This window comes from Lutjanus erythropterus, chromosome 10 (assembly GCF_056507025.1).
Source record: "Lutjanus erythropterus isolate fLutEry1 chromosome 10, fLutEry1.hap2, whole genome shotgun sequence".
Classification (NCBI taxonomy): Eukaryota; Metazoa; Chordata; class Actinopteri; order Lutjaniformes; family Lutjanidae; genus Lutjanus; species Lutjanus erythropterus.
The window spans coordinates 5727350-5754817 of NC_139326.1; the positions used below are offsets into that span (position 1 = coordinate 5727350).

At 40.6% G+C, this 27468-nt stretch overlaps 2 protein-coding genes across 3 annotated transcripts; both read right to left on the reverse strand.

The window, feature by feature from the left end:
* Positions 1–1833: 1833 nt before the first annotated feature.
* plekha2 (pleckstrin homology domain containing A2) lies at positions 1834–19246 on the reverse strand. The gene is made up of 12 exons (XM_084728014.1): positions 19017–19246; positions 11067–11236; positions 10877–10933; positions 10035–10083; positions 9793–9890; positions 6075–6206; positions 5758–5847; positions 5589–5657; positions 5414–5484; positions 4426–4489; positions 3218–3295; positions 1834–2759 (listed from the first exon to the last, which is right to left on the reverse strand). The coding sequence occupies exons 2-12, from the start codon at positions 11205–11207 to the stop codon at positions 2307–2309; spliced, it is 1302 nt and encodes a 433-aa protein (XP_084584140.1). The 5' UTR covers positions 11208–11236; positions 19017–19246; the 3' UTR covers positions 1834–2306.
* A 3708-nt stretch (positions 19247–22954) lies between these two features.
* On the reverse strand, positions 22955–27127 carry LOC146319912 (uncharacterized). Of its 2 annotated transcripts, none has more exons than XM_084729437.1 (3): positions 26831–27127; positions 25474–25614; positions 22955–23879 (listed from the first exon to the last, which is right to left on the reverse strand). In XM_084729437.1, the coding sequence occupies exons 1-3, from the start codon at positions 27024–27026 to the stop codon at positions 23662–23664; spliced, it is 555 nt and encodes a 184-aa protein (XP_084585563.1). In that variant the 5' UTR covers positions 27027–27127; the 3' UTR covers positions 22955–23661. The 2 variants fall into 2 exon arrangements, with proteins under 2 accessions (XP_084585563.1, XP_084585564.1); XM_084729438.1 differs by having other exon boundaries at positions 22960–23879; positions 25474–25587; positions 26831–27108.
* Positions 27128–27468: the final 341 nt, after the last annotated feature.

Sequence of the window (27468 nt, forward strand, 5' to 3'; positions counted from 1 at the left end):
CGAAGGTAAGTTGATGTGAGGCTTTTCACATAATGTGCACCTCAGGGCGAAAGAGAGGAAAACACTGCTGGGCTTGCAAGAAACTAAAAATAATTTTAAAGGGATGGTTCAAATTGGTCGGCACGCCTCCACTTTCTAGAGGCAGCAGGAGCGCCGGAGTAGGAGGCTAAGCAATGTACTGCTGTGGACACGGTCAACAGGAATATTAGCCATTAAAAAAATCAATCTCAAATCAATATCAGTTTAAGTGTACACTATATTTAGAATGTTTCCACCGCTTTACCTCGTTATAAAGCCTTTTCAGACTGGAAACAGCTGGTATATAAGCCAAATATTGCTTTCTCTTGCTCAACCAGACTCCACTGACAGAAACAGTCAGTTTAACAGCGAGGACAGACAGGAAAGAGGGTACAGATAAAGAGGATGACTTGCAGCAAAGGGCTGCAGGCCTGAATCGAACCAGGGTTGCTGCAGAGGACCAACACACTCAGCACATGGAATGCATGCATACTTGTTGACCCTCACGATTTTCCCAGGAGGCTCCAGTTTTTTCATTTCTATCTCCCTATTTAAATTCTTTAATCTTTCTCCTGATTTTACCTGTTCAGTATCACAACCTGTTTCTGACACTGCCAGAAAAGCTCTAAAACTCTACTGTCTCCATGCATTTTGTAAAATCTGCCACATCTATTTTCTCTTAGGGGCAGGGGCAAAAAATACATGAATGAAAGAAAACTGATGAGTAGTATACAACATAAAGATGCTATTGTAGTGTACTTTGTTATTTTCATTCTCTAAAGGTCACCAGATTGTAGGAAAATGAAGTTTGAAACTTTTTTTTGGTGTTGAAATCCTCTCTGTTTTTTAAGTCTCAAGGCTGGCAAGTATGGATGCACGGTCCACCAAGTGAGGTACCAGAGCACGCCGAAAATATTCTTAATCTATCATACACTTAAAGGTAGAATCTGCAACATATTTTCAAAGTTGGCCCCTCCTCCCCAGCTCAAAAAATGAGCAGTGAATAGGAGAAATAAAATACAGAGGATGAGGGATGAGAGAGGTGGAGACAGTTATGTAACTCTTGGTCGCCATATTTTTATAGTTCCATCAAGGGGAGTAACGATACATGGATATAATTGATTCAGTGTTCATGCAAAATCGATGATCGATGCGGAGTGAAAATTGACCTACATCATCCTCTTTAAGACACAGTTTGTGGCACACATGCCTGGAAATGTTCAGTTGGATCATAATTTAGTTGCTTTTCATGAGTTGACATATAAGTAAGTAATGGGGTTAGATGGACATATATTAAAATATAAATCTATCGATTTATCATCCCTAATCGTAGCAGACTTTGTGACATCTGCAAATATCATATCGTCCTTGACATAATCAACATAATATCGTATGTTGATGAAACTTCTGACTTACGCTCCTTCGCTCCTAGTGGCTGCACATCACTGCCAAACATGCTGAAGCCCAGTAGCATCCTGATTAAAGCAAAGCATGAGAAAATAAGAAAATACAGGCAGAGGGCTGCAGGGTCTCTGCAGATACAGACACGCCACACACATCTAGGTCATAAGTGATGATTGAGAGGGATTTTCTTTATGAGTTTTAGGAAAATGTTGCAGATTATGCCTTTAAACCGATACTGTCTTTTTAGCTGGCTTCTCACCCCGTCCTCAGCAGTTCATTGCTTAGCTTCCTACACCAGCCGTCCTCCCTACTTCTCCAAACTCTGGGCGCGCCGACCGTCATCTATTGTAGTTAATACACTGACTATGGTTAAGTACCTCATACAACGCCACTTCAAAAAAATTCAAACTATCCCTTTAAAGTATTTAATTAACATAAGCTTGAATATAAAAATTAAAGATACTAAGGTGTTAAAATGCCTTTAAACACTTGTTTGTGAATACTAGCAGGGGTGAAAACACTTATCTGACAGTTATGTCTCCGATGGGAGCTGAGTGCAACAGATTAAAAGCATGTGCCATAATTTGTCTGCAAGAACAATTAATAACAAGATTATTCAAGTTTTCAGAGGAAGTTGCACTTCAAACACTCCATCACACTTCTTCACAGTCCTGTGAACAACAAACACTGCGTCCTTTGGTCCCCTTCCAGCTGGGTGCATCCTTCGTCTGCAGTACAGCTATATGACCAGCAGGGGGCCCCAACATCACGTCATGGCATTGAGGCAGATGGTCACAGTGTCACTTCATTAGCAGGGAATACTTTTATCACCAGTCACATTCATTTTAAAGCAGGTACCAACACTTCAGACAGACTTCACTGGACTAGACGTCTGTGGTTCGGATGCCGTCGTCGTCCAGGCTGAAGGGGAAGCTGCAGCCGCTGTGAGGCTGAGGCTGCGAGCGGTGCCTCCGGCGCCCGCTGGCCACGTCCCCTGAAGCAGTGAGGATCCCCAGTCCGCTGCCCGAAGCTACTGGAGGCACAGAGGGGCAAGGGGTTGGGGTGGAGAGAGAGTTGGAGGAGGACGAGGTGGAGGAGGAGGTGGATGAGGAGGAGAGGGAGGTCAGGGTGGGCACGGAGCTGAAAGCACTGTCGTCATCCTCCGCGTCCAGGATGGAGGGCTCACAGGGCGGGACGGGCATCCAGGGCTGCCAGCCTGGGGCCACGGAGCAGGACTTGACCAGCGGAGGTCTGCGCTCGTCGTTCTGTTGGCCTCGAGACGCTGAGGAGGCGTTGTGACTTCGGTAGAGAGACGATGTACGTTTAGAAAGAAAACCCTGCAAAGACAGACGCAAACACACCATCAGTGCAGTGATATTTCCTTTGATTCAGAATTTTTGTCACAGTTTTCAACATTTTTCCCTGATCAAAATGAGATAATAAATAAATAAAAATTACACCATTTTGAGTGCAAAATTATCACCAAAAAAATATGCAAAAGCTTTCATATTGTTGGCAAATGACCATGGTATAAGAGGGATAATCAGCTTATAGGTTTGAAGACACTTTGTGTCTGGTGGTTCTTCACCTCAAAGGAAAACATTGCTGAAGAATCTCCCAAACAGCTGAAGTGAATGGCGACCAGTTTTCAAACAGAAAAAACAACCGGAGAAAAAAAATCTAATCAAAATGAACACATCATTAGTGCTTATCATACCCTAGAGTTTATCCTTCTCCTCTCCTTTCCCTCTCCTTTTGTTTTTTCCATCAGGGGGAAAAACAACAACAGAGTTACCTTCGGGGGACCTCTGAAGTCCTGGATCTTCGTCTCGATGTCCCTGATCCAGCCGTGCATCTCCACCGGAGAGTCTGTCTGTAGAGAGACAGCACCAGAAGATGAAGCTTTACAGAGCTGTTGAAGCTAACTAAAAAAGAGCAATCACCAGAGTGCAGATCTATGGTGGCTTCCAGGTTTAGGTAACCTGACATGCCAGATGCTTTGTTACTGTTAGTAACAGAAAGTAATTATTTGCATTACTTTAATAGTGACACTTGGCTTAAGTATCTGACCGTGTCTTCATTTTTTTTTTTTTACAGGTAATCAGTAATTGTATCAGAACATGTTTTTAAAGCCACCCTCAAGTGAAAAGTTAGAAAACATTAGAATATCCTGACTCCAAAAACTTAGACAAAGACACCAAATATGTTGGATAAGTGTACAGAGACCCTCCAAGACCTATTTCACAGCCATACTGGCAAAAACATGCATGAGCAATTTGCATTAGTGGTTACTGGTTCGATGTTAGTTTCGTTTTGTGGTTCTTAGTATATTTTTTTCCCCAAAAAAACAACTTTAAAAGAGAGGCAGAAGTAAAAGCAACTTTATAAAAGTAACATTAACATCATAATTCAGTCAATTTTTAATACTTGTCAAAATCAAATCAAATCTATCTATCTATCCGACGACAGTCTCATTTTAATCTGTTTTTATTTATGTGTTGTTTGTTTCAGTTAACTGAATGTTTTTTTCATGGTTCCTTTTTTTTGGAGACAAAAATAAAAGCGCTTGTGTTTGCAGCCTCTCTCTCTCTCTCTCATACTCTCTCTCTCTCTCTCCCAGCACTTCCCATCTGACCCGACCCCCACCATCTCAGTCAGCTGTTCTCCCAGGGGGGTGGGGCGGCGGTGGTTGATGGTGGGCAGCGGGCAGGATGTTATTGTTGTTATGGTAACAGATCGCTGCGCCCATTTAACAAAAACAAACTTTCCCTGTTCTGAAAAAAGGAGCCCGTGCCACACATCAGCAGCAGAGCATTTAGAAAAAACAACTCGACACATCAGGACGGATTCACCTGGGATTATACAGAGCTGCCCTGCTCTGACGAACATTACCAACTTGTACGTGATCAATGTTCTTGCACCGTTAAGTTCACATATAAAAACACACTTGTGAGGAACAGACTGCTTCTGATTGGCTCATAAAACAAGGAGCCGGGTTTGTACCTGTATGTAGAAGGTTCGAGAGCTGGTGATGATCTCAAACAGGTTGTCTCTCAGCAGGAGATCCCTAAAAGTCACACGCAGAGGAAAATTATCATGCTGAATTATACGGTGGCTACAGGGAGATTGTACCACAGATCTCCTATCTCTAACAGTTATTTTTATTATATAAAATTATCTGTACTACAGGAATTGACCAGCTATTATTAGAAACTATCTCAAACTCAATTAATCCAACAATAAAGCATTATTTGTAGCTGAACCCCATCTTTTTAAAAAAAGGAAAAACTAAGTCTAAACTAAATAAAAGCTGTTTAGCTGTTAATGGAAATGCAGTGGGAGGTTTTAACCAATGGCAAAATCGAAAAGAAAAGGCAGGAAAAGCTCTAAAGCTCTAATGGATGATGGTCAATATCTCATATGGGAGGTCGTGCCTGTGCTAGCTCCTATTTGTATCCAAATGCACGCACACCTGACACGCAGTATACTGAATATGAGCATGTTTTGTTTTTGCTGCATGACATAGTCATGTTTCTGATTATTTGGATTTAAAATAGCGTTTAACAACCTTCCACTCAGTTAGAAACCCCAGTCTTAACAGAGACAGGTGATAACCAGCTTCATGATATCAGTTATCTGAGATCACCGATGTCAGCTGCACACAACATGCTGTTGACATCATCGTTAGTGTTGATTGAGTAATACACCGTCTAAATAATGTCACACTGTGTCATGCTGCCTCCACCCAACCAAGTGTAATTACACAGAAAACTATGAGCTTGAACCTGTGCAGATGGTTCGCATGGCTTTGAGGAAGTTCAAGTCAGAATGGCATTGGTTCATGTTGAGTGATTTCTCTTTAAAAAAAAGTGTAGGTTGTGTATATAATAGGATGATGATAAATGGGGAAAGTCAGTGCTAAAGAGATAACCAGATGGACAGGAAATAAAACTGTAAGAGAATCTCATTCAGTGATTCACATTTGACTCACCCCGACTTGACGAGGCATTCGTGGACCTTCTGAATGTCCCTCAGTGGAATAGCCCGGAGAGGCTCCTTCTCCTGGGACACAGCGGACGGACAATTCAGTCACGGACATACAAAGACCTCAGTCACACGAGAAACATCGACATGCGAGAGGAAATGCAAGAAATCTGCCTCCTCACCATCTCAGACTTGTAGTAACTGACTGCATTGTCATCCAGGGTGAAAAACCTCCTCTTCCAGCTCTTCCTCTGAAACACGCGCACACACAGAACTCATTTCAGTTTCCTCATGCAGTTTTTTTTTAAATTCAAAAACAGAGTTAATCAACCCCAAGTCGCTGTTACTCACCACATTTCCCTGTTTGACACAGTAACCGCACCTCAGCACTCCTGGCCTATTGCCTTTCTTCTCTCTGCCTTCTGCGTCTTCGCTCTCAATCTGAAATGTGTCATCATAACCGTCTTCTTTATCGTTCAAACCATCATTAAAACCACTAACTTCAACATATATCAGATTACACACACAGTGGTTTTGGAGGTCGAAGGTATGTGGCACTTTTGCTTTGAAGATACAAAAACCATACTTGTTAACGCAAATCCTGCCTGATAGCATCGTCAGTGTCACATTTAACATCGTCATAGTAACAACAGCTTCCTCTGCATTACCTGGATGGGAGTGTGCACCACCACGCCACCGATGATCTCTGTCTTGTAGGCCTGCTGCCTCTTCCCTCCCTGAGTGTCACTGATTACTGCGGTCACATCGGACCGTGGAGGTGCAGGGCCGGACTTAGGAACCTGTCAGCACAGAAACAGGAAGGACAACATTGGCAATCATTTTCTCGATTGATCAATTAATTCATTTTGTCACAATCTTCTGGAAAAACACCCCCATGCGTGTCACATGCTTGGATCTATTGTTTGCGTCTTTTCTGTAATGATTATTTTAATTATTGATCAATCTGTTGATCATTTACTCCGTTAATCAATTAGTTGCTGTTTCAAAAAATTGTGAAAAATATTTATCCGTGTTTCCCAGAGTCAATCTGTGTTTTTCCACAACCCAAAGATATAGAGTTTATTGTCAGAGAGGAGTAAAGAAACCACCACAACATAGTGCAGATTAATTAAATTATAGATTAATAATCAATTCATGGATTATTCATTGCAGCTCTAGACAACATTAACTAGCATCATGTTAACAAACAGAGCAGAGAGGGTAAAGTTTGCTGCTAACTGTCAGGGGTCGGTGGTTTAATTCCCACTGGGAGTCTCTGTGCTCCAACAGTGCAACTGTAGCATGTTCTGCATGAAAACATCCGACACAGTCTGTGGAGTGGTTTCATTTTATAATGCTTCACCAGGCAGCTGAAAAAAAACAGGTTGTGGTACAAGCTGTTAACTTGCTTGTAAAAACCAATGAGACCAAACAAGGAACGTGAGTTTGGCCTGTCATTAAAAAAAAACAAACAAAACAATGAGGGAAATATGTATTCAGAGTTTTTTTTTACAGCATGGATGTGCAAATTCATTTAGATTTCTTTCTTAAAGTTTTGTTTTCAGTTTCTCTACTTAAGAACCAGTGAGCACTATGTCACAGTGCTAGAATAAGGGAAAGTCTTTTGGGGCATCTGTGCTTTATATGATTTGTAATTCCAAGCTGTGGCCACTATGTCAAACTGGCTTCAAAGTGTGGTGAACTTCCTCAGGGGCTTGTTTCTCTTCGATGGAGGCCACCATGTTTCAACAGTTGCTCAGAACAGACAAACCAAACACCGACTCTAGATACAGCGTTTTGTGTTTTTTGATTGTTTTGGGGCCACTGTAGGGTTGTCCTACGAGAGAGTGATGCTCCGTTGCACCGTTAGATGTCACTAAATCCAGGTAGTAATGACCAATCACAGTGCATGCAGGCAAATAAAACCCGGATGTTTATGTCAGCAAAGTCGGACAGATGACAGCTCGTAAAACCAGCAAAGGTTTGGCAGTGTTTTAATCTAGAAAATGCAAATAATGTTGAATGTAGACTGTGACAGAATAAACTGGCACATAATCACTCAACTTGAGCAACACATGACCACATTCAGCACAGACATGGACGTTAACCTGCAAGCAGGGCAGTAGCTGCTGCTAGCACTGCTAACGTTAGCCACACAGTGCATCAGGCTGGCAGCTAACATCAGCTCCAGGTCGTTTACCCGCAGACACTGTGATCCTCTTTGGTCTGAAAAGCTGAAGCATTTAGTGAGCTGTTGTCATGTTTTGTAGGTTAATCTGTAAAGTTTGTATTGCACAACGAAAAGTGGCACGCATTTCAGCGGCATTTAAAGTACAATTTGGCGATTGTAGATTGTGATTAACGGCTTCAAATGGCTCTTAATACGCACAGTATTTTTTTTTGGACAGTGTTTAACATAAAATAATAAATTATGTAAAATTTTAACTGCTTTCTGAGTGTTGTCTTAGTGTTAGACTAGTCGAGTAGTCTAAATTAAATTTTGCGTTTAATTGAGAGGGAAATTAGTCACCAGGAACATCTACAACTCATATACAGGTATCTGTTTACAGAGATTAACCTCAAACTCTTGAATCAAAAGTTGCTAATTAGACTATAAATGACAAGCGCAAAGAAGAGGAAGTCTTGGCCTGGATATCTGGTGGCTAAACTGGAATCCCTGAACCATCGTCAGTTGCCCCCAAAGCTTTAATCGTTGTCTGACGATCTAGACACTGCACCTTTTCCACATTTTTGGAAAAATAGCTCATGCTCAGTGAGACAATTTTTAAGTCTCGCCACAGATTCTCGATTGGATTGAGGTCTGGGCTTTTCCTGGGCCACTAAGACATTAACATTCTTTGCCTTAAACCATTCCAGTGTAGCTTTGGCTGAATGCTTCAGGTCATTTCCTGCTGGAAGGTGACCCCCCCCACCCCCCCAGCCCAAGCTCAAGTCTCAAGTCTCAAGTCTCTTACAGGTTTTCTTCAAGAATTTTCCTGTATTTGGCTCCATCGACCTTGCTCTCAGTCGTGGCCTGTTTCCCAGTACCTGCTGATGAAAAGCACCCACACAGCATGCTGCTGCCACCACCATGTTTCACTGTGCGGATGGTGTGTTCAGGGTGAGGTGCAGTGTTGGGTTTCCACCACATACTGTTTTGCACCAGGGCCAGAAAGTTCAATTTTGGTCTCCTCTGAGCCGAGTAACTTTTATCTTTATCTATGTGAAATTCATTAGTCAGTGCTTTACTTTCATTCCTGCCTTGACATCAGCTTTTTAGGAAGTACTTTTACACAAGTTTTCATTGAGGCTGAGGGTGCTCAGAAAAGGCGGCAGAAAACCCGTCCCATCAAAGGGGAAGTGAAAGAGAGAGTGAGCAGCGCTGCTTCCTGTGTCAGTGTGCAGGTGAGAGAAGAAGAGAAACAGACTGTTGTCGTCTATGAGACATCTGGCTGTCACCAGTCAACAAGACCCCGGTCATCTCGCTCAGCACAAACAAATATTATGCAAATATACAAACTGAATGTGCTTGACATTTTCATTTACAGAAACACAATGGTGTTTTGACACCTCCACCACAGTGACGTGTGTGTTATCACTCAAGTTCAAGCACATTCACAATTTCCTCATTCACCAAGTGTGCGACGGGGTATTTGTAGGAAACGTGCTGCCATTTGCGCCTGCCCGGACCAAACTGGTTTCTGTCACAACACCACAAACTGTCAGCTTCCTGCGCTCGCATGGCAACAAATCCCTTATCGATAACTGCTAACTTAGCTTTTTTCACACCACACATCAGACAAAGAAATCTGTTTACAGGGGTGGGACCAAGTCATTGTTCTGCAAGTCTCTAGTCTTTGCACTCAGGTCCCAAGTCAAGACTGACAAGTCCCACGTCCTAAACAAGAAATACTGTGCTCCTCACCAAATGTAAAACTATTTTATGACAAATAATATATGACACTTACACAAATCATGAATAGTTTTTAAAATTGGATTTTATTTGTTAATACAAGTTTGTTTGTTAATTGTTTAGAAATAAAAAAAAATCCAGCAAACCAAAACATTTCATGAATTACATACTTTTTTTGTTTTTTTAAGGGTTTTTTGGTCATGTGACATGAGTCCCAACCTCTTTGTAGCTGACTTTAGCAGGTGTTTGGATGATATTTCTTTGTTTTAAAATGTATTTTAAAATTATAATCCTTCTAATAATTCCCATTTTTACAAAATGTGTCTAAAACCTACATCTTTTTGATCTGTAACTGTAATGGAATACAGTTACCTTTTTTTGTATCTAAAATTACTTAATCCCATCACATGTAATCCATTACTCCCCGGGCCTTTGTGTGTGTGTGTGTGTGTGTAGGTGTGTGTTGCACTCACAGTGATCTTGCTGGCCCTGTTGAGAGCAGCCACCCACTCCTTCATGTCAGTCACATCGTTGGCTTGGAGGAAGTACCGCCGGGAGACGGCATTGATGACTATAAAAATAAACACTGATTCCATGAATATCCACAATAAGAGCATTATATTATTTAATCACATGTGTGAATAAAATTAATGCCATGATTGTGCCCGACTGCATGAGAGCATGACTCAGCGTCTCCTTGACAAAAAAGACTCACCAAAACAAAACTCTGTCTTTGGCTTCTGCTTTGCTGTCGCTTCGCTCACCTGAGAGGAGGAGGAGGGAGGGTGGACATGGGTGGGTGGTCAAGAGACATTGGGGGGCAAAAGAAGAGGAGAGAGGAGGGCAAGAGAGGAGAAGAGAGAAAAGAGGAGGAGAAGAGACAGAAAATGAGAGGAGAGGAAAGGAAAAGAGAGAAGAGACAAAAGGAGAGAAGACAAGAGGAGTGGACACAATAGGAGAGGACACAAAATGAAAGGATAAAAGACAAAAGGAGAGGAGAAAGGCAAAGAAAGATGGGACAAGAAGGGAGGACACAAAGGGACAGAAAAGAAGACACAAGAGTAGATGAGACAAAAGGGAGAAGAGGACAAAACAAAAGGAAGGGAAACAAAATGAAGGCACAGGAGTAGAAAAGGAGAGAATAGAGAAGGGGACACAAAAGGAAGACAGAGAAGAGACAAAAGGAAAGAAGCGGAAACATAAGGAGAGGAGAGAAGAGAGGAAAGGAGACATGAGGAGAGGAGAACATGTCATATCTTGACGTCTCTTTGACTGTCTTCGTGTCCAGGGAGGAGCTGTCAGCGCTGCAGTGCAGCCAGATGTGATTATCTCTGGTTAGCTCAGCGAGCGCTCTGACATCTGGAAAACTTCACAAAGTCTGTGTCTGCATGTGACCCTTAACTAACAGATAACTCTGATGGATCTGTGCAGCATATTTCCATGTTTCTACACTTGGGGAGTTCCTGCGTCCACGCCACCGAGACACGCGTGGCGTTCAGGGGACATTATGCAACTAAAACCCACAGCGGAGTGACACAGTGACAGGCGGCGGTTTACCTTGGAGATGTAGGTTAGTTTCAGGCTTCCAACGAAGCTGGCTCCACTGGGCAGGTTCTGCAGGCAGAAACACAAACACACACACTCGTCATTGGCTCAGAGTCCAAGGTTACGTGGCTCCCATTGGTCAATTTCACTTCCTCTTGTTGTTTGTGCAAGTGTGTGTCATGCATGTGTGTGTGTGCCGCACCTGAGGGTTGTCCATGTACCACAGCAGAGTGTTCCCCTGCGTGTCCAGGATGAAGTATCGCCTCTGGAAGCGGCAGCTGTTCTCCTTCTCCTCGATGTCCAGGAAGCCACACACACGGTTCAGCCGGTCCAAGTACGGCATGCTGCTGCTGCTGCTGCTATCACATATCACTGGGACGGACACACAGACGGACAGATTGACGAGTCAGATGGACAATGAGAGGCAGAATGTAAAGGGAGCAATAGCAGGAGGAGACTCATAGGACAGACAGGCAGATGTGGAGGATAAACCATCTTTCATTTACTGTTCAAACACACACACACACAGGAAGAAAGAGACCCGCTCACACTCAGCAGTTTTTCATGTGACGTGATTGAGGCTGAGCAGCAAACCCTGAAGCCCGAGGCTGAGCTGAGGCCCTCCACCACAGCCAAAAATTACAGACTGCACTCAAGATCTGCACACACGCACATTTCCACTGGCCAGAGAAGAGAGGAGGAGAGGAAAAAGGAGGAGAGGGAGGGGGGAGGGATTGGAAAAAAAGAGGAGAGGAGGGGGAGAGATGTATTCATTAAGATGATGCCATGCATGTGAATCACTGAGCTGCTGACTGACTGACTGACTGACTGTCTGACTGACTGGTTTCTCATTCAGAAGCTCAGACACTCAGGTATGCTGATGGTATTTTGATAGCGTTTGCTTTCCAAGATAACTCTGACCACAGCAGACATCTGTACATGAAAGTATTTTTTTTTATTGTTTGGGCGACAGTCAGAAGACCTCTGGCATGTTGAGAGCTTTTAAATCCTCTCCTCCTTAAAGGGATAGTTCAGATTTTTTGAAGTAGAGTTGTATGAAGCGCTTATTGATAGTCAGCACGCCCCTAATTTGGAGAAGTAGAGAGGAGTAACGGTGAAGGAAGCTGCTGCTGTGGACAGGATGAGCAGCAAAATGTTTTGGCCACCTAAAAAAACACAATATCAGTTTAAGTGTATGCTATATTTAGATTATTTTCACCACTTTATTTTGCCCTCAGACAGACTTTTCCAAAGGGAAACTGCCAGGATATATAAACCAAATACTGTCCCCTCCAAAGCAAACAAACAGGCCTGGGCAGTGTATCAATATTATACCCATATCATGGTATGAGACTAGATATCATCTTAGATTTTAGATATTGTTATATCATGACATGACATGTGTTTTGTCTTTTCCTGCTTAAAGGCTGCATTCCAGTAAAGTGATTTTCTGATCTTATTTGCCTTGATCCACTTAGTCATTATATCCACATTACTGATGCTCATTTATCATTGTGTTACTGCAGCATCAACAGTATCAATAATATTGTTGCAGTATCAATGATGTTGAAGAAATAGCTAATTGCAATTATTCTGACTGATACTGCAGTTGCGTTACAATTTGCAGTATTAGAGGAAAGGAAAATGTTTGCATCATTATTCTCATTTTCATTAAAACACACATTAAACGATTATGGTGTGTTATTTTTTTCTGCACTAAAAAAGATGTTTTCTGAGGTTTAGAGAATGGTGTCTTAGCCAGGCCACCTCTGCAGCAACACAATATTTAATTTGAAATGGTATTTTGGCTAAATTGCAGTAGACCATATTGCAGTTTCGATAAAATTTTTGATCAATTGTTCAGCTCTAATACAGGTGTTTGGTCCAAAATATTTTGATATTTGATTTTGTCCATATCACCCATCCCTACCTTTGGGTAGTTTAATCCACAGCACTGATAATACTCTTTACATTCACCATACATCTGCACTATTTGAGAATTTACTGTATGTTATTTTAGAGAAAAATGTGTAGACATAGATATTTAGTTAGAAGCACCAATAGTCACCCCTATAATATTGTAGCAATATTGATAAATATCTATATCAGGGTATTTGGTCCAAAAAATTGTGATATTTGATTTTGACCAAATTGAAAATAAAATATACAAGAAAATGTCAAGATATTACAAATAAGTCATATAGCCCAGCTCTGGAACCAGACTCCTTTGGCTAAATCAATAATTTTACCTTGCAGAACTCAGGAGTTGCTGGTCTACCACTGCCTCGTCTGTTTAGTTTGTTTGTGTCATTGTGTGACTTCTGTGTATTGAAGGTTTTTCGGGATTCACCAAAGTCACACAATAACAAACTAAACTGATCTGAAGGCAGCAGTAGACCAACAACTCCTGTGTTCTGCGAGTCAAAGGAGTCCGGTGGCTTTGGAGAGAGCGAGGTTTGGCTTCTGTAACAGCGGTTTAACATAGAAAAAGTTAAAGCAGTGAAAATGTTCTAAATATAGCGTGAACTTAAACTGATACTGACATTTTTAGATGGGCTTTTGTTTTTATAGGAAGTTCGGTAGATGGCAAGGTCGTCAAATGTGATACTTTTTTCAGTGCTGCATTTTTAAAAACAATGCAACACCAACATTTCATAGTTTTGAGAGTACTAAGTCACATGTGTCAATCTCAAGGCCTGCGGGCCAAATCCAGCCCGCCACATCATCTCATGTGGTCCGTGAGAGCTTGCAGAGAACATAATTTGCACAATACAAACCCATGCTGAATTACACAAGTCTATAGACTACATGTCACAGAAAGTATCCCTATTTTGTTTTCTGTGTACTGAAGGTTTAGCCACTAGACACCTCTGACTGCATCTCAATATCATGTAGCAGCGGCTGTCTTGCCGCAACCCTTACTGTTACTTGACCTTTTTACTGATACTAAGCGATATTCTGAGTGTTTAGAAGTTACTGTCAGAGCGAGTTAGAAATTATTAAGTTATTACTACAACCAATAATAATTGAATGCAGAGGCAATTATGCAAAATAATGAGTAGAGCAGATACATTTATATAATATTACACTTCCAACCAGGCCTTTGAGGGCAACCATATTGTGGCCAGGGATTAAAATTGAATTTGACACCCATGATCTAAGTGTTCATTCAAGACCTCAGTTCAGTTCAGTGTTTCTTGTCCTGCCTGAAATTTGGCTTGCAGCAAAACCAGATCGTGTTCACTGACTTTTTTTGTACCAGCACTGTGCAACAGCTTTTTGCTGTGGCATCTAAAGACTTTTTCATTTATTATTGTGCTTTTTTTATATAATAGAATTGAATCAAAGTTTAAAATTCTGGTATTGTGACAACTCTACATAGCTCTTTATTTATCCCCGTAGAGAACTGCTAGTGTCACAGCAACAGATATATGTAAAGAGCAGAAACAAAGCATAATAAATCTGGAAAATCTAGGCTATACAATAAAAAAAGGGAAACATAAAGACATAACAATACTAGTCCTCATGTGAGAACAAAGTGCATTGATATGCATCAATAAAGCACAAAACTATATTAAGTACAAAATGTATAAAGACTGTAAAAACTATAAAACAGTGCAAAAATATGTTTTGTTGCTGACCCTGTCGACAACAGTACATTTCTTAGCTTCTTACACCAGTAACCCCACTTGAAAAAAATGTGAACTATCCCTTTAAGAACTTTCAAACCCTCTGCTGTTGTTTCTGTTGCATCTCTGCAGACAAAACATGCAATAATCACAACAACAAACTGCACACATGCCGTCGGAGGCAGTGAATGCAGGTTTTCTGCACTTTTTCCTTTTAATAGGTCCTCAGTTTTCCTCTATACTTGAATTCACAGGAAGAACTTGAATGTAACGTGGCCACAAAGGTAATATGTCAGCTAACTAGGCCACATCTGTGACTGATTTTTTTTTTTTTTATAAGAACAAAAATTATAACGTAAGTGACAGTCATATAAAATATATAATCAGGACTGAATGGCTGAGCCCTCTGCCAATGCTTTTACTGGACTGTCTTGGCTTGAAACCCTTCAAGAGATGGAAATTATCAAAATTTCCATGAAAACATTCACACACGTCACCCAACACAGCACAGACAAACACAGACACCGAGAAATAAAAACACAGGCGGCATCTTCACTGAGCCGGTGGAACTCCTCTCAAGACTATTTTTGAGATGACGGTGAGGAAAATGCTTCATCTTGAAACTGCTTTGAAACACCGGTGGGTTGCTGCTGATGTCAGTCGCGCAACATTTTGCTTTTGAAATAGGTCAAAGATACAGAACGTCTCAGCAGGAGCCCTTTGCAGAGACTCCGGGTGTAATGGAAAAGTCAAAAGTGATGCCGCACAGGTCGCACAGGCACCAACTGTCAGGCTGGCACACCCCACACACTCATGCACACACTCACACACAAACCATTCTGGGTATCAGAAAACATCTGGTTTACCCATTACGGGGAGAAGCGGTGGTGAGGCTGTGGCATCTTTGGTGAAACTTAACTATAAATATAATTCGGACAGCACTTTTCTGTGAGAAGCAAAGCTTTGAAATGTGGCAGAATAACACACACATATACATTTAAATTAATGTTTGATGTATTGTGTGTACAAGGGTAGAACAGAGTGTACAGATCACAGCGGTGATATCATTTACCACATCCAGGGCAGTGAAGTGAAACCCACCTACACACAGTTTACACATCTGCTTTATTTGTGTAGCCTCCTCTCTGATTAGCAGAAACGGATTCAAATTGATGTTAGACTCCAATAATTAAAGTTTGGGGAAACAGAGCTACAAAAAAAAGCACAGAATCGGTGCAGAACAAGCCAAGATATGCTTAATCTAACATTACCCCGATGGTGACTCTGTAATCAGGAGTGGCATCTTTTGTTAGACGCTCCCTGGCTGGTAAACTCATCTTTCAAAATCCATGCAGCCAGTTAAGATTAAAACATGTGGCTGATTTTCTTTGACTTTCAATTCCATCCAGAGCCACAGAAGATAAACAATGGATTTCCTGTGAACTTTGACATGAAAAATTGAAAATTTAGCAAAAAGCTATCAAACACAGTGGCTTTTATTGATATTAGTGATGCAATCAGCATTACTTCAGTCTTATAGGATTTTAAACAGCTTCATGCATCATGTTTTTAGGAACTGCATAATACTTTTTTTTTTTTGTTGGGGGGGGTTCCTTTGCTTAAAGGACCAGTGTGCAGGATTTAGTCATCTCACTCTCTCCTCCAAGGTATGTAGGAGAAATTACAGTGGCCACAAAACTCGCAAAAAATGTCAAAGGCCGAGTCTGGAGCCAGTGTTTGGTTTGTCGTTCTGGGCTACTGTAGAAACACGGCGGTTGAACATGGCAGCCCGCACCCTCTGCAGATTTAAAGTGGAGCTACAACAACTAATTAAGTAATTGATTGTTAATTGATTATTAAATTAACCATCAACTATTTTGATAACTGACTAATCAGTTTGAGAAAATTCTCAGATTCCAGCCTCTTAAATGTTAATATTTCTTGGGTTTTTTTTACTCCTTTATGACAGTAAACTGAATAGTTTTGAGTTGTGGAAGTCATTTTGGGCTTTGGGACACACTGATTGACATTTTTCACCATTAATCAACAAATTAATCAATGATGAAAATAATCGCTGGTTGCAGCCCTAATTCAAAGGTTAAAAAAAAATATATCTTATTTTCAGGTGATTAAACACTAATGAAAACCTACAAGAATATTATACTCCATTCGGCCAACAAATTCCTGTAAATCGTTCACAGTGGGCCTATAAGGGAGGAGTTTTTTGTCTCACCACATTTTTATGTCTTTTTTCATCCCTCCCTTGACCTGCACAGTGCTGCTGCTCGCGCCAGTTGATGTAGTCACTGACTGTGATAACAAACAATTCCTTGGTAGCTCTTTTTTCAAAAAATTAAGAGTGACTGGAGTGTTTGGGAAGCGCTTAGCTGGAACCACTCCTCCAAAACACATTTATAGACACTGCCTGACTACTGCTGGAGGACGAGTGCACAAGAAAGTGTTGAGGAGAGAATGCAACACCATACATTCACTCATCGTCATGAATGTTGTTGCGTGACAAGCTCACTAGAACTTTAGCAACACATCTGCCTGGTTCTCTGGAAAACTCAGGTCATGTGCAGGTGTGTAAGTAGATGACGTTTCATTTGGGCCAAATGAAATTATCCGATGGGCTTATTATAGGCCTGTGAAAGCGAGAGATATCTGATTTATTTCCTTTTTTGTCAGCACACTTGAAAACCAATACTTGAGTACCAAGTTGATGCTGAAATTCTAAAAACTTGACAGCACTCGTTCTGCCACGGCGCCGTAGGTACAGAGGTTGCTATTTTTCTACAAATATTTCAGTCTGAAGGCCAAAGGAAGAAGAAGAAGCAGATGAGCGCTGGTTGGTGGTGCTGGCAGGCACTGTTGTCCACAACACACTGAAGATAACGATAAGTGCAGCTGCAGCAACACCTCCGCCTTGACTCGTCAAAAAAAACAAAAAAAAAAACAAAAACAGGAGAACCGCATATCGAAACGCTTGAGGCAGATCATCTGGGATTAATAATAAATTTGCAAACGCAAGTATGCAAACAGTGCCATCTAACTTTCACTTCTTACTTAGCAAATTTGACTCCTTCCTGTTCAGTCTGTGTTATCTGTACATGGGATTTACAGTTTATTTTTGTTGTTATCAAGTACCATGGTATTGCTATCAACTACTAAGTTCCTGGCATTGTGTCATCCTTTATTCATAATCTCCAATTATTTTCATAGTCAATAAATTATTTTCTCTATTAATCGATTAATAGTTGTTTGCCGATGGTGAAAAATGTTGATCAGTGTTGAGCAAAGTCCAAGGTGACGTCCTCAAATGTCTTGTTTTGTCCAAAATCCAAAAATATTCAGTTAACAGTCACAGAAGACTAAAGAAACCAGAGAATATTCACTTTTAAGAAGCTGCAGTCCGGGAATTTAGACTTTTTTCTTTTGAAAACTACTCAAACCGATTAATCAGTTATTTAAAATAGTTGGCAATTAGTTTAGTAAAAAAATAATAATCGATTAATTGTTGCAGCTCAACTAAAATACATCACCAACTCTAGCTTTAAGTGAGTTGTGCCATATGTTATTTTGAGCAAGGATGTTGAAGTCAATGGGCGCATCTATAAATATTTTTCATTAATAACTGTCATACAGTCATTTTGTAGGCTAAAGTATTTCACATTGTAAATGAAAAGTGAAACAAATGTAGTGAAGTAAAATAAGTACAGTATTTCCAAATGTGATGGAGTGAAAATATAAAGACACTAGCATAAGAATTACTCAAATAAAATAACTCAGATTTGAACATAAACTGAATATCCTTGAGTTTGTAGATGTTACTTTGTTCTCTGTGAAGTAGGGCTGCACAATTTGGTTAAATTAAAAAAAATCTGATTAGTGGATCAGTGTTTCATTGCAATTTTCATGTTCACTGGAAAAAAAAAACTGTGTGATATTTGTCTGCACCAAACAAACATGTTGTATTTTCATCTGCAGAACAACATTTTTAGTCCAGGTCTTGTATGCAGCATTTTCCCCTTTTTTTAAAAATAACTGTGATTTTGTTCTGATTCTGTGATTTGGATGTTGCACTTGGCTATGTTGCAATTTTATTGCAAATTGCGATTAATCGTGCAGCCCTACTGGGAAGCTCTGACAGATTTTTTTTTTCTCACATTTTATGGACCAAATGACTGATCACTGACATTTTTTCCACTGCTCTCTGCTGACAGCTGGATGTTCACAGTTTAACCACATCAGCAGCAGCAGCAGCAGCAGCAGACACGAGCTTCACAGCCCATAACGTGACCGTGACGTGCAGTGAAAAGTTTAAAATGTGATCTGACGGAGTTACTCAGCGACACCTGACAGTTACATTAGCTGAGCTCAGATGACCTGCACTGACTCACAGCAGATCCAACGGCCTGCCACACCTACTGCACTGTGCCATCACACACTCACTCACTCACACACACACACACACACACACACACACCGAGAAAGACAAAGTGCCACTGTCGACAGATACTCACCCGCTGTGTGAAGAGTCAGTGTGCGCCACAGCCAGCGCCCCGCACGGCTCCGAAGCTCACAGGAGACACCAGAGTTTGCTGAAGAGTTTGCAACATGTTAAATAAAGTTTTAACAATTTTTACAACCAGCGGACTTTACCGAGGCCGGCGCGCGCCACACTGCCACACTCTCTCGACTGTTTGTTTGTGTGATCGGATTACAGAAGACTCGTCTTTTTTCCGGGTTGGCCGTTTCGTTATTAGAATAAACCAGCCCCGGATGTGATCTATGCGCCCTCTGAGCTCCGGCCGGGCCCTCCTCCCTCCTCCTCCTCCTCCTCCTCCTCCTCCTCTGTGCTGCTGCTGCTGCTGAACTTTCATAAAGAGGAACTGAACTCTTTTTTTTTTTTTTTTTTTAGTTTTAGTAGGATCAGCGATGCAGGCTTCTTCCTTAAGCGTGTCTCTGACAACTTGTGCTCTTTTTACTGACCCTTAAAAATATACGTATATAAATAAATCAACTGTAAAACTGCGTATTTTCTTCCTGCAAGTGCGACATGTTATCTGTTCTTCTTCTCTCAGGTGGCAACTTGAGAACTGGGTCAAACGCACACGCACACATTCACACACCGTTGAATCGGTTGCTTTATATAAATGAGCAGCTACAAAGGCAGAAGGGAGTGTAAACCTGGATAAACAGGAACACAGTGAAGAACAGTGCCATTCAAACACCTCAGAGTGTGACAGGTGCAAGATGATGTGCCAAAAAATGACGTCTTGCACTTAAAGATCATGCACTTCAGAGGTTAGGTAGCTATAAGAGTGCCAAAATGTAAAATTATCCACCAAAAGCAGGGCCGTACGCAGGATTTTAGGAATCCAAACCAAACTGTACAATTTTCTGAACATTTAGGAAAATCACAATCAGATTTCATTCATTTACTTTCTGTAAACTGTATATTCCTTCTAATTGTTGTTCCAGAGCTTCTCCACTGTTTTCTGGTTAAAAATATTTTAAAAAGGGCTGTCCAAAATGGGGCCTGTGGGCCATAGTTGGCCCACGAAAAGCTGTTTTTCGCTCAACAGATGTTTCTACCTAGAAGAAAATGTAAATACATTTTTAAAAATCACAACATAAATCATGCTTTATGCTGTATTGATTTGCGAGTGAAAATGCATTAGAACAGTGTCAGTGTTTCTTCCTTCAGAAGCTCCACTGACTGCTCCACTCACTGCAGGGTTCCCCGGCTCTGTGCAGCTGTCTGTCGGCTCTGTGTCTCAGCCCCGCCCCTGTCCTCTCAGCCCTCAACAAAGCCAGAGTGCCAGATACACGTGACTGAACGCAACTGAAGTCAAAGTCAAAAGTAACTGGGTGAGCTGACAAACTCCTGGGCTGAGTATGTTGGTCATTAGCTGGACTTTTTTTTAAAGATTGTCTTTCTGATAATTCTGCTTTATAGCAACTCGCAGCTACTTGTCCTGTTTGTGCAAATGAGATATGGTTTATGAAAATATGGTGATGGAAAAACACATCTCTATGAGCTTTATGGTTTTAACGCCCTTATCTAAACACTGATGTGCTCATTAACATGATCATATTTAGCCGTTGGTTAGTTTACAGTATAAAACTAAACAGTTTCGTGTCCTACATAAATGAGCTCCAGTCACAGGGTTCAGTTTTAATGTGCGACTCAAGTGACCTTAGAGTGTTAACCATAATAATAACACCATGAAGTCACACCTCTGAGCAAAGCAAACCACTATAGTTCAAATATAATATATCAGTTTCAATTTACCATCAGACAGGATGGCAGGGTGACAGATTAATGAATAATATATGAAGAAACAAACCTCAGAAACGTCTGCTGTAGGGCGAGCAGTGGCAGGCCGTCACTCAAAGCTGTTGGAGGAAATTCAGGTGTTACAACTGATGCAGAACGGTCCATTTCGAGGAATAATACGTGGCAGAATAAAGTGTTTTAATATTATTTCCAGTTGGTACTTAACCTGACTACATCATAGTTTAAACTCAAAGGGACAGTGCATATTTTTCCTCTTACCTGTAGTTCTATTTATCCATCTAGATCAGTGTTTCTCAAACTTTTTACATTGTGCAGCACCTCAGAAAATATTGAGCTCTCTAAGTACCAGCTTACTGTTTTGCCCCTTTTGGTGTGGACGCTTCACTGACACTTCTAAATAATCCTCTTACTTTTTAATGCAACTGCTTAAAATATTCGCCATCTGAAGAGATGCACCTCTCTTCATATTAGTTCCTCATTGGAGGCGTGATTGCAGTCTCTTTATCTTACCTCTGCTTACTATCTACTATACTTACTATGACAGTTTTATTTGTATTATATGTGTTTAAATTGATTTATTTAATGTTTAAAATATATTTCTGACATTCCTCTATGCACCATAAGAAGCAGCTTGGTACTCTACTGAGTTTTGGAGATATCAGCCACAGAGATATGTGGCTTCTCTCCAATGTAACGGGACTACACGGCACTCAGCTTGTGGTGCTCAAAGTGCAATATTTAAATAAATAAATACATCTGAAAAACCCAGCAACAGTGTCTCTTTCCAGAAATCATGACCCAGTTATTGAAGATAATCCACAGACCGTGATGTGAGCGGTTTCATGTAGGAACTTTCTTTTTCCCAAACTACAACCACCAACTGTAACACCACACAGAAGGAAGCGTGCATCTAGTTTTCATTTGGGGTTGAACTATTCCTTTAAGCTATGTATCTTATTTTCTGAGCTTATTTTATATCTTTTTATCACACATTTTTTTTAAAATACTTAATTCTGATTGGTCAATTACAGCATTCTAACTTCTGTTATTTCTGTATAACGGACCGATGCTATGAAGAAGATGCCACTGCTATGGATGTAGTTCTGATCATAGACTCTGGAGGAGCAATGAAATAATTTTAAAATTAATATGTCATTTCAAATGTTTTGGGGTTTGTTTTGGTAAATACTCCTGTAATAAGCAGGATAGTGTACAGTGAGCAGGACATTATTGTGGAATAAACCCCCTCAGGATGATTAAGATCCCTGTATCAACCCGTCAGACTTTATTTATGCAATAATAATCTGCTCACTGTTTCTTGCATTTAAAATCTTAATTCGTAAAGCACCAACATCAGTATATTGTTGTGTAAAATGCACACCTTTCCTTGTAAAATGTTTGAAGAACCTCAGACTGTATCCTACTTAACCAAAGTATTTCAGTGTTGCTTCACTGTTTTTACACCTTTACACAGAGGTGACCACAGCGTGAGTCCTGTGATGATGTGACAGAAAGAAAGAGAAGTCAGAGGATGAACCGACCTGATCTCCTGGTTTCAACTCTTAATGTTTAGTCAAGAGTCTGGGTTTAGAGAGTTTTCACACATGTAGCTACAGTCTTCCTCAGTGCAGATCCTGTCATCTTTAGAAGTGCTCAGATAACAAATATATGCTTTTACGGGATTTTTTCTTTTTGTAAAATCTGCGGCCTGTTAAGAGGAAGTGGTTGCACATCATATGACCTGCCTGAGGAGGGAGACTTACCTCGCTGATTTCATATCCTGTGGCGACTGCACAGGATTCAACTTACACAGTTGCAAGAGGAAGTCCTGAAGTTTCCACAGGCCTGATGATCTGTTCAGCATTATTTACATACAAATATTCCAACCTTCATTAACAATAATATCCAAAATAACAGTGGCTTTCACTCTTATCATTTTAAAATTAATCTGTATAGTATTTATTATTTATCAATCCCTTACTAAATGCACAGTAATTATTATTCTGCTCATAGTGTTGAATGTCACAAGTTCATTGTCTTATTCCTCCCACTGTATTTTTGCTTTTCTGTATTTCATATTTTCAAAGGCTACTTCTATATTTTTTTATTTAATTCCTGTTTGTGCTGTATGTGGAAATGACAAACAACTTGAACTTGAACTTGAAAGGTCAAGTGTGGGGCATCAGATGTCATACCAAGGTGATCTTACCCACATGCAAACACACACAAACACAGACAAAAATAAGGGTGTGATTGTATCTTTACTCTGACAAGCTTGCACGCACAAAAAATAAATAAGTTGGGCTCTAAAACACACCATTGCCACAACATTTTTGCTAAGACTGTGGTGTTAAAATACTCTTTCTCATCCCCATGTCAACGACATGGGTGGAAAATGTGGTTCCATGGTGTCAAGCGAGCTTTGCACTACTGCTACCCACTGTGGCACCCCAGCTCCTACCGAAACCACACCCAAGTCTCACCAGCTATACCAAAACCATGGGTAGGAAGGTGTCCTGCACTTTGTACACATTTATTCACCACAAATACTCTCAGGTTCACAGGTCGCTTTATAGCTTTACATCGCCTGAAAGTGAACATACCACTATAGATGATGAGGCTACTGTTCAAGTTTTTGATAATAATAAAAAAAATGACACAATTAGAGGCGCTGAATAGAAGCACCAACATCAGAAACACACTTTTCTGTCCTGAACCACTTGAAACTCTCTGACATTCAAATCCTTTTTTGAAAACCTGGTTTAAAAATCTCTGATGGGCACAGGGAGAGGAGCAAAACCTGACTGGATTTAACAGAGAAAAGAGGATGATGAATCACCGGAGGAAAATAAAAGTGGAGTTATTCACAGCTGAGTGAAGGCCACGCGCAGCAGCAGGGCCGTGATCAGCAGGACGGGGCTGGAGACCACAGCCCCTGCAGCGTTGTGGTGGTTCCCATGGCTGCGGCTCTTGTGGGGCCCGTTGCAGTCGTCACCGAAGCAGCACTCCATCTTGGCTCCAGAGCTGCCGCCGTGAGCCTTGTCACAGAAAGCCTTGTACGTGCACGACTTCATCACAGTGTCTAGAAAGAGAGCGAAATACGAAATATGAAATATGCCATCGGTCCCCGTAGCTGCCTGTTTCTAGCTGTTTCATGGGAAGTTAAAGATAGCATTTGTAGCTAACATTAGGTCTTTTTTTCTGAGTGCTTTTAGCAAACCAAAATTTGAACTTTTGTAGGAAAGTTAATGTTGCCTGTGCTTAAAGTAACGCCATCTCATGGAAGGTATTCTAACTTCAGTTTATCATGACAGGTAACAAAATACGCTAACGTTAGCATAACCTTCACCTGGCTAGAAACGTTTCAGTCCATGTGAACTTTGCAACACTTGACAACAGTCTTGCTGATGTTTTACTGAAGCTGTTAAACACTGGCTGCATAAGAGCTGGCCAGAGAAGAAGTGCAGAACTTAAATAAGTGATTAAAAATATATTAATCAACTGTTAAATTGCAAGGTTTCTGCAGGTTTTAACAAGTTAAATTTGAGACTTTTTAAGTACATTTTCAAGACCAATGTGAATGTAATTACAGACCTATCTGATGTCCACACTGGCAAAAAATACACACGCATTTTGCATTAGTGTTTAATGGTTCAGTGTTTCCATTTTGTAGTTGTTAGTGTAAAGTTAAACTTACACTTTGCTTTTTAAGGACTAGCGGAAACCCTTAATTAATATCAACTATTTTGATAAGACTGAGGGAGATGCACGATGGCAGACGTTTGTAGTTAAATTGCTTTGAAGTGATGGAAGGCTGTGGTGTGTTAACTTGGTGTGACGATGCTGTGAACCCAGTGAACTCCCTCCCACACTCTCTCACTCCTTTTCTCCTAACACACACACACAGACACACACACATATGTGCATTCAGAGGTCTGTGGTTATCATAAACTGCCGGGATAACATCCAGCAACCTCAAATCATGAGAGACTGGCTGCATGACACACACACACACACACACACACACACACACACACACACACACACACACACACACACAAACTTGCACACAAAGTCACTCACACACATAAACAAACAGAATAAGACTGAGGCTTTTGTAATATATCCACTTTAAAACGTTTTCTTTGTCAATTGAAAAAGCATGAGCACCATTTTAAAGGGACACTTCACCCTATAATCAAAAGTACACATTTTTCCTTTTACCTGTAGTGCCTTTAATCCATTGTTTTCGTGTGAGTTGCTGACTTCTGGAGGTATCTGCCTTCTCTCAGACACAATGGAACTAGATGACAGTAAGTTTGTGATGCTTAAAGCACCAAAAAAAAATATACGAAATATTCAACAGCAATGTCTCTTTCCAGAAATCATGACTCGGGTACCCAAGATAATCCAAAGACCTTGACTGCCAGTATCTACAAAACTCTGCAACTCACACCAAAACTGTCTAGATGGATAAGTAGCACTACAGGTAATAGGAAACATATATATATTTTTGATTTGGGGTTGAACTGGGCCTTTAAGTGGTGCCTCGCACAAGTATTTGGTCGTCAGTGTTATGCTGACCTCTAGTGAGGCTTTTACAACACTGGATCCAATCAAATCATACCGGTGTCGCATGTTTCCCTGGGTGTATGTGTGTGTGTGTGTTTACTCACTGGGTCCCGTGATGGTGGAGCAGGCATCGGCGTACTGAGGGCAGGCGGAAGAGCCCTGTCGGTTGCAGTCGTCCTCATTGGACGCCACACATGTGTGACATTTGAGGGCGTGGCCTTCACAGACAGAACAAGAGAGAGCACCTGACTTGAGATTATGCATGCATAGTCACAGGCAGGTGTGAGCATCCAGACACACAACCAGGTCATGGCCTTATTAATGGTCCATTCACACACAGGGACACACTCCCTTGCAGGTACATTGATTAGAGATCCAGACATGATTCAAATCAGTGACTCGGACACATTTGCACACCGTCAAAGCCGCCATATGGAACAACAACCTGGATTTACTGCCAATTAAGTTGACATACATCATTCAAACCTAGCAGGTTCAAATTTTGAGGTGTCTGTACTTTACTTGAGTATTTATTTTGCTGACAACTTTTACTTTTACTCCCTACATTTTAATACAAATATCTTTACTTTTTACTCCTTAAATTTTCAAAGAAAACTTGCTACTTTACTTTTAATGCAAAACAAAAACAACAAAAGAAGATGCAAAAAGATGAAAATGATAGAAAAAGACGTAACCAGACGCAAACAACATATAAGATGGAACAATATTAAAATGGCATAAAAGGTGTACAGGTGTACAGTGTACAAGATGATGTAACAAGATGAACATGATGTAAAAAACTGCAAAAAGACATAACATGATAAAAAATGAGGACAATGATGTAAAAGACGTAACAAGACAAAAAAAAGTAATAGGGCAAAAATTACATAAAAGACTTAAATTGACATAACAATATAAAAACTACATGTAACAAAATGTAACAAGAGAAAAATTATGTGAAAGACGCAATGAGATAAAAACAATGTAACAAGACAAAAACTATAAAAGCTTTGACAAGACATAAAAGACGTAACAACGTGAAAATTACATAACAAGACAAAAGTGATGTAACAAGAGAAAAAAGATGCAAAAGGTGCATTTGATGAAGTTAAAACAGACATAGTGGAAGGCAGAGAACAGCTGGTAGAAATGTCCGTCACAGGCCTAATTTTTACTTTTTACTTTTAGTACATTTCAGAGCCTGTGCTTTTCAAATTTTACTTGAGCAAAGAAGACACTTTTACTAGAATCATTTTTTTTTCACACAATGATCTATATCTGGAATAATGTGTATACTTTTGCCACCGTGGTGCTTAGGAAAATTAATCCTCCACAGAGGTCTGCTCTTGGATCCTCTGTACCAAAGTGCTTCTGGATCAATCAGCTGCTGATCAATTAAATTCCACCTCACTACTGAAACCCCCAAATCCAGCGTTGGCGTCAGTGATGAATAAAACTTACTGTGGCAGGCCAGAGAGACGAGCAGCAGCAGGGCGAGAGCAGTCTTCATGGCAGCTGGCTGATGGGCCACTGTGTCTTCAAGCGTCCAGAGGAAGAGTGGATGAGCTGAGAGGAGTTTCTGATGGAGGGGACACTGACTGGGGGGGTTGAGGTGGAGGTGGAGGGCGTTTAGGCATGAGAAGGTGTCTGAGGGCATTAAGGTCTTATCTCTGTAATCTGCATCTATGCTGCACAGCCAGCACCCTTTGGTAATGGACTTAACCAGTCGAGCTTTAACAGAGAGACACAGTTTCAGTTCAGTGTTATGACGACGTCACTGTTGTGAGAAACAGCATATCGACTGACTATGGGAGCCAATTTACATCATTTTAATGAGAAACTTTCTCAAAATAATGACTTGGGATTTCAAAATAATAGCATCTCCAACTAATGACTTAGTATTTGAAAATAATGAAAAACTTTCTCAAAATAATGTCATATTTATCTCAAAATAATGACTTAGTATTTCAAAATCAGGAGAAACTTTCTCAAAATAATGACTTGGCATTTCAAAATAAGGGTATTCCAAAATAATGACTTGGCATTTCAAATTAAGGCAATCCCAAAATAGTGACTTAGTATTTCAAAATAATGAGTAT

Bases quoted from the DNA above. Each gene is read 5' to 3' on its own strand.
- plekha2 (XM_084728014.1), bottom strand. From the start codon at position 11,207: ATGCCGTACTTGGACCGGCTGAACCGTGTGTGTGGCTTCCTGGACATC. The intron at 9,891-10,034 runs GTGAGTCTTTTT...TTATTTTTATAG, and splicing joins AAAGACAGAGTTTTGTTTTG to TCATCAATGCCGTCTCCCGG. The intron at 6,207-9,792 runs GTGAGTGCAACA...CTGTGCTGACAG, and splicing joins ACAGGGCCAGCAAGATCACT to GTTCCTAAGTCCGGCCCTGC.
- LOC146319912 (XM_084729437.1), bottom strand. From the start codon at position 27,026: ATGCCCTCAGACACCTTCTCATGCCTAAACGCCCTCCACCTCCACCTC. The intron at 25,615-26,830 runs GTAAGTTTTATT...ATCTCAAGTCAG, and splicing joins CGTCTCTCTGGCCTGCCACA to GTGCTCTCTCTTGTTCTGTC. The intron at 23,880-25,473 runs GTGAGTAAACAC...CTCTCTTTCTAG, and splicing joins CTCCACCATCACGGGACCCA to ACACTGTGATGAAGTCGTGC.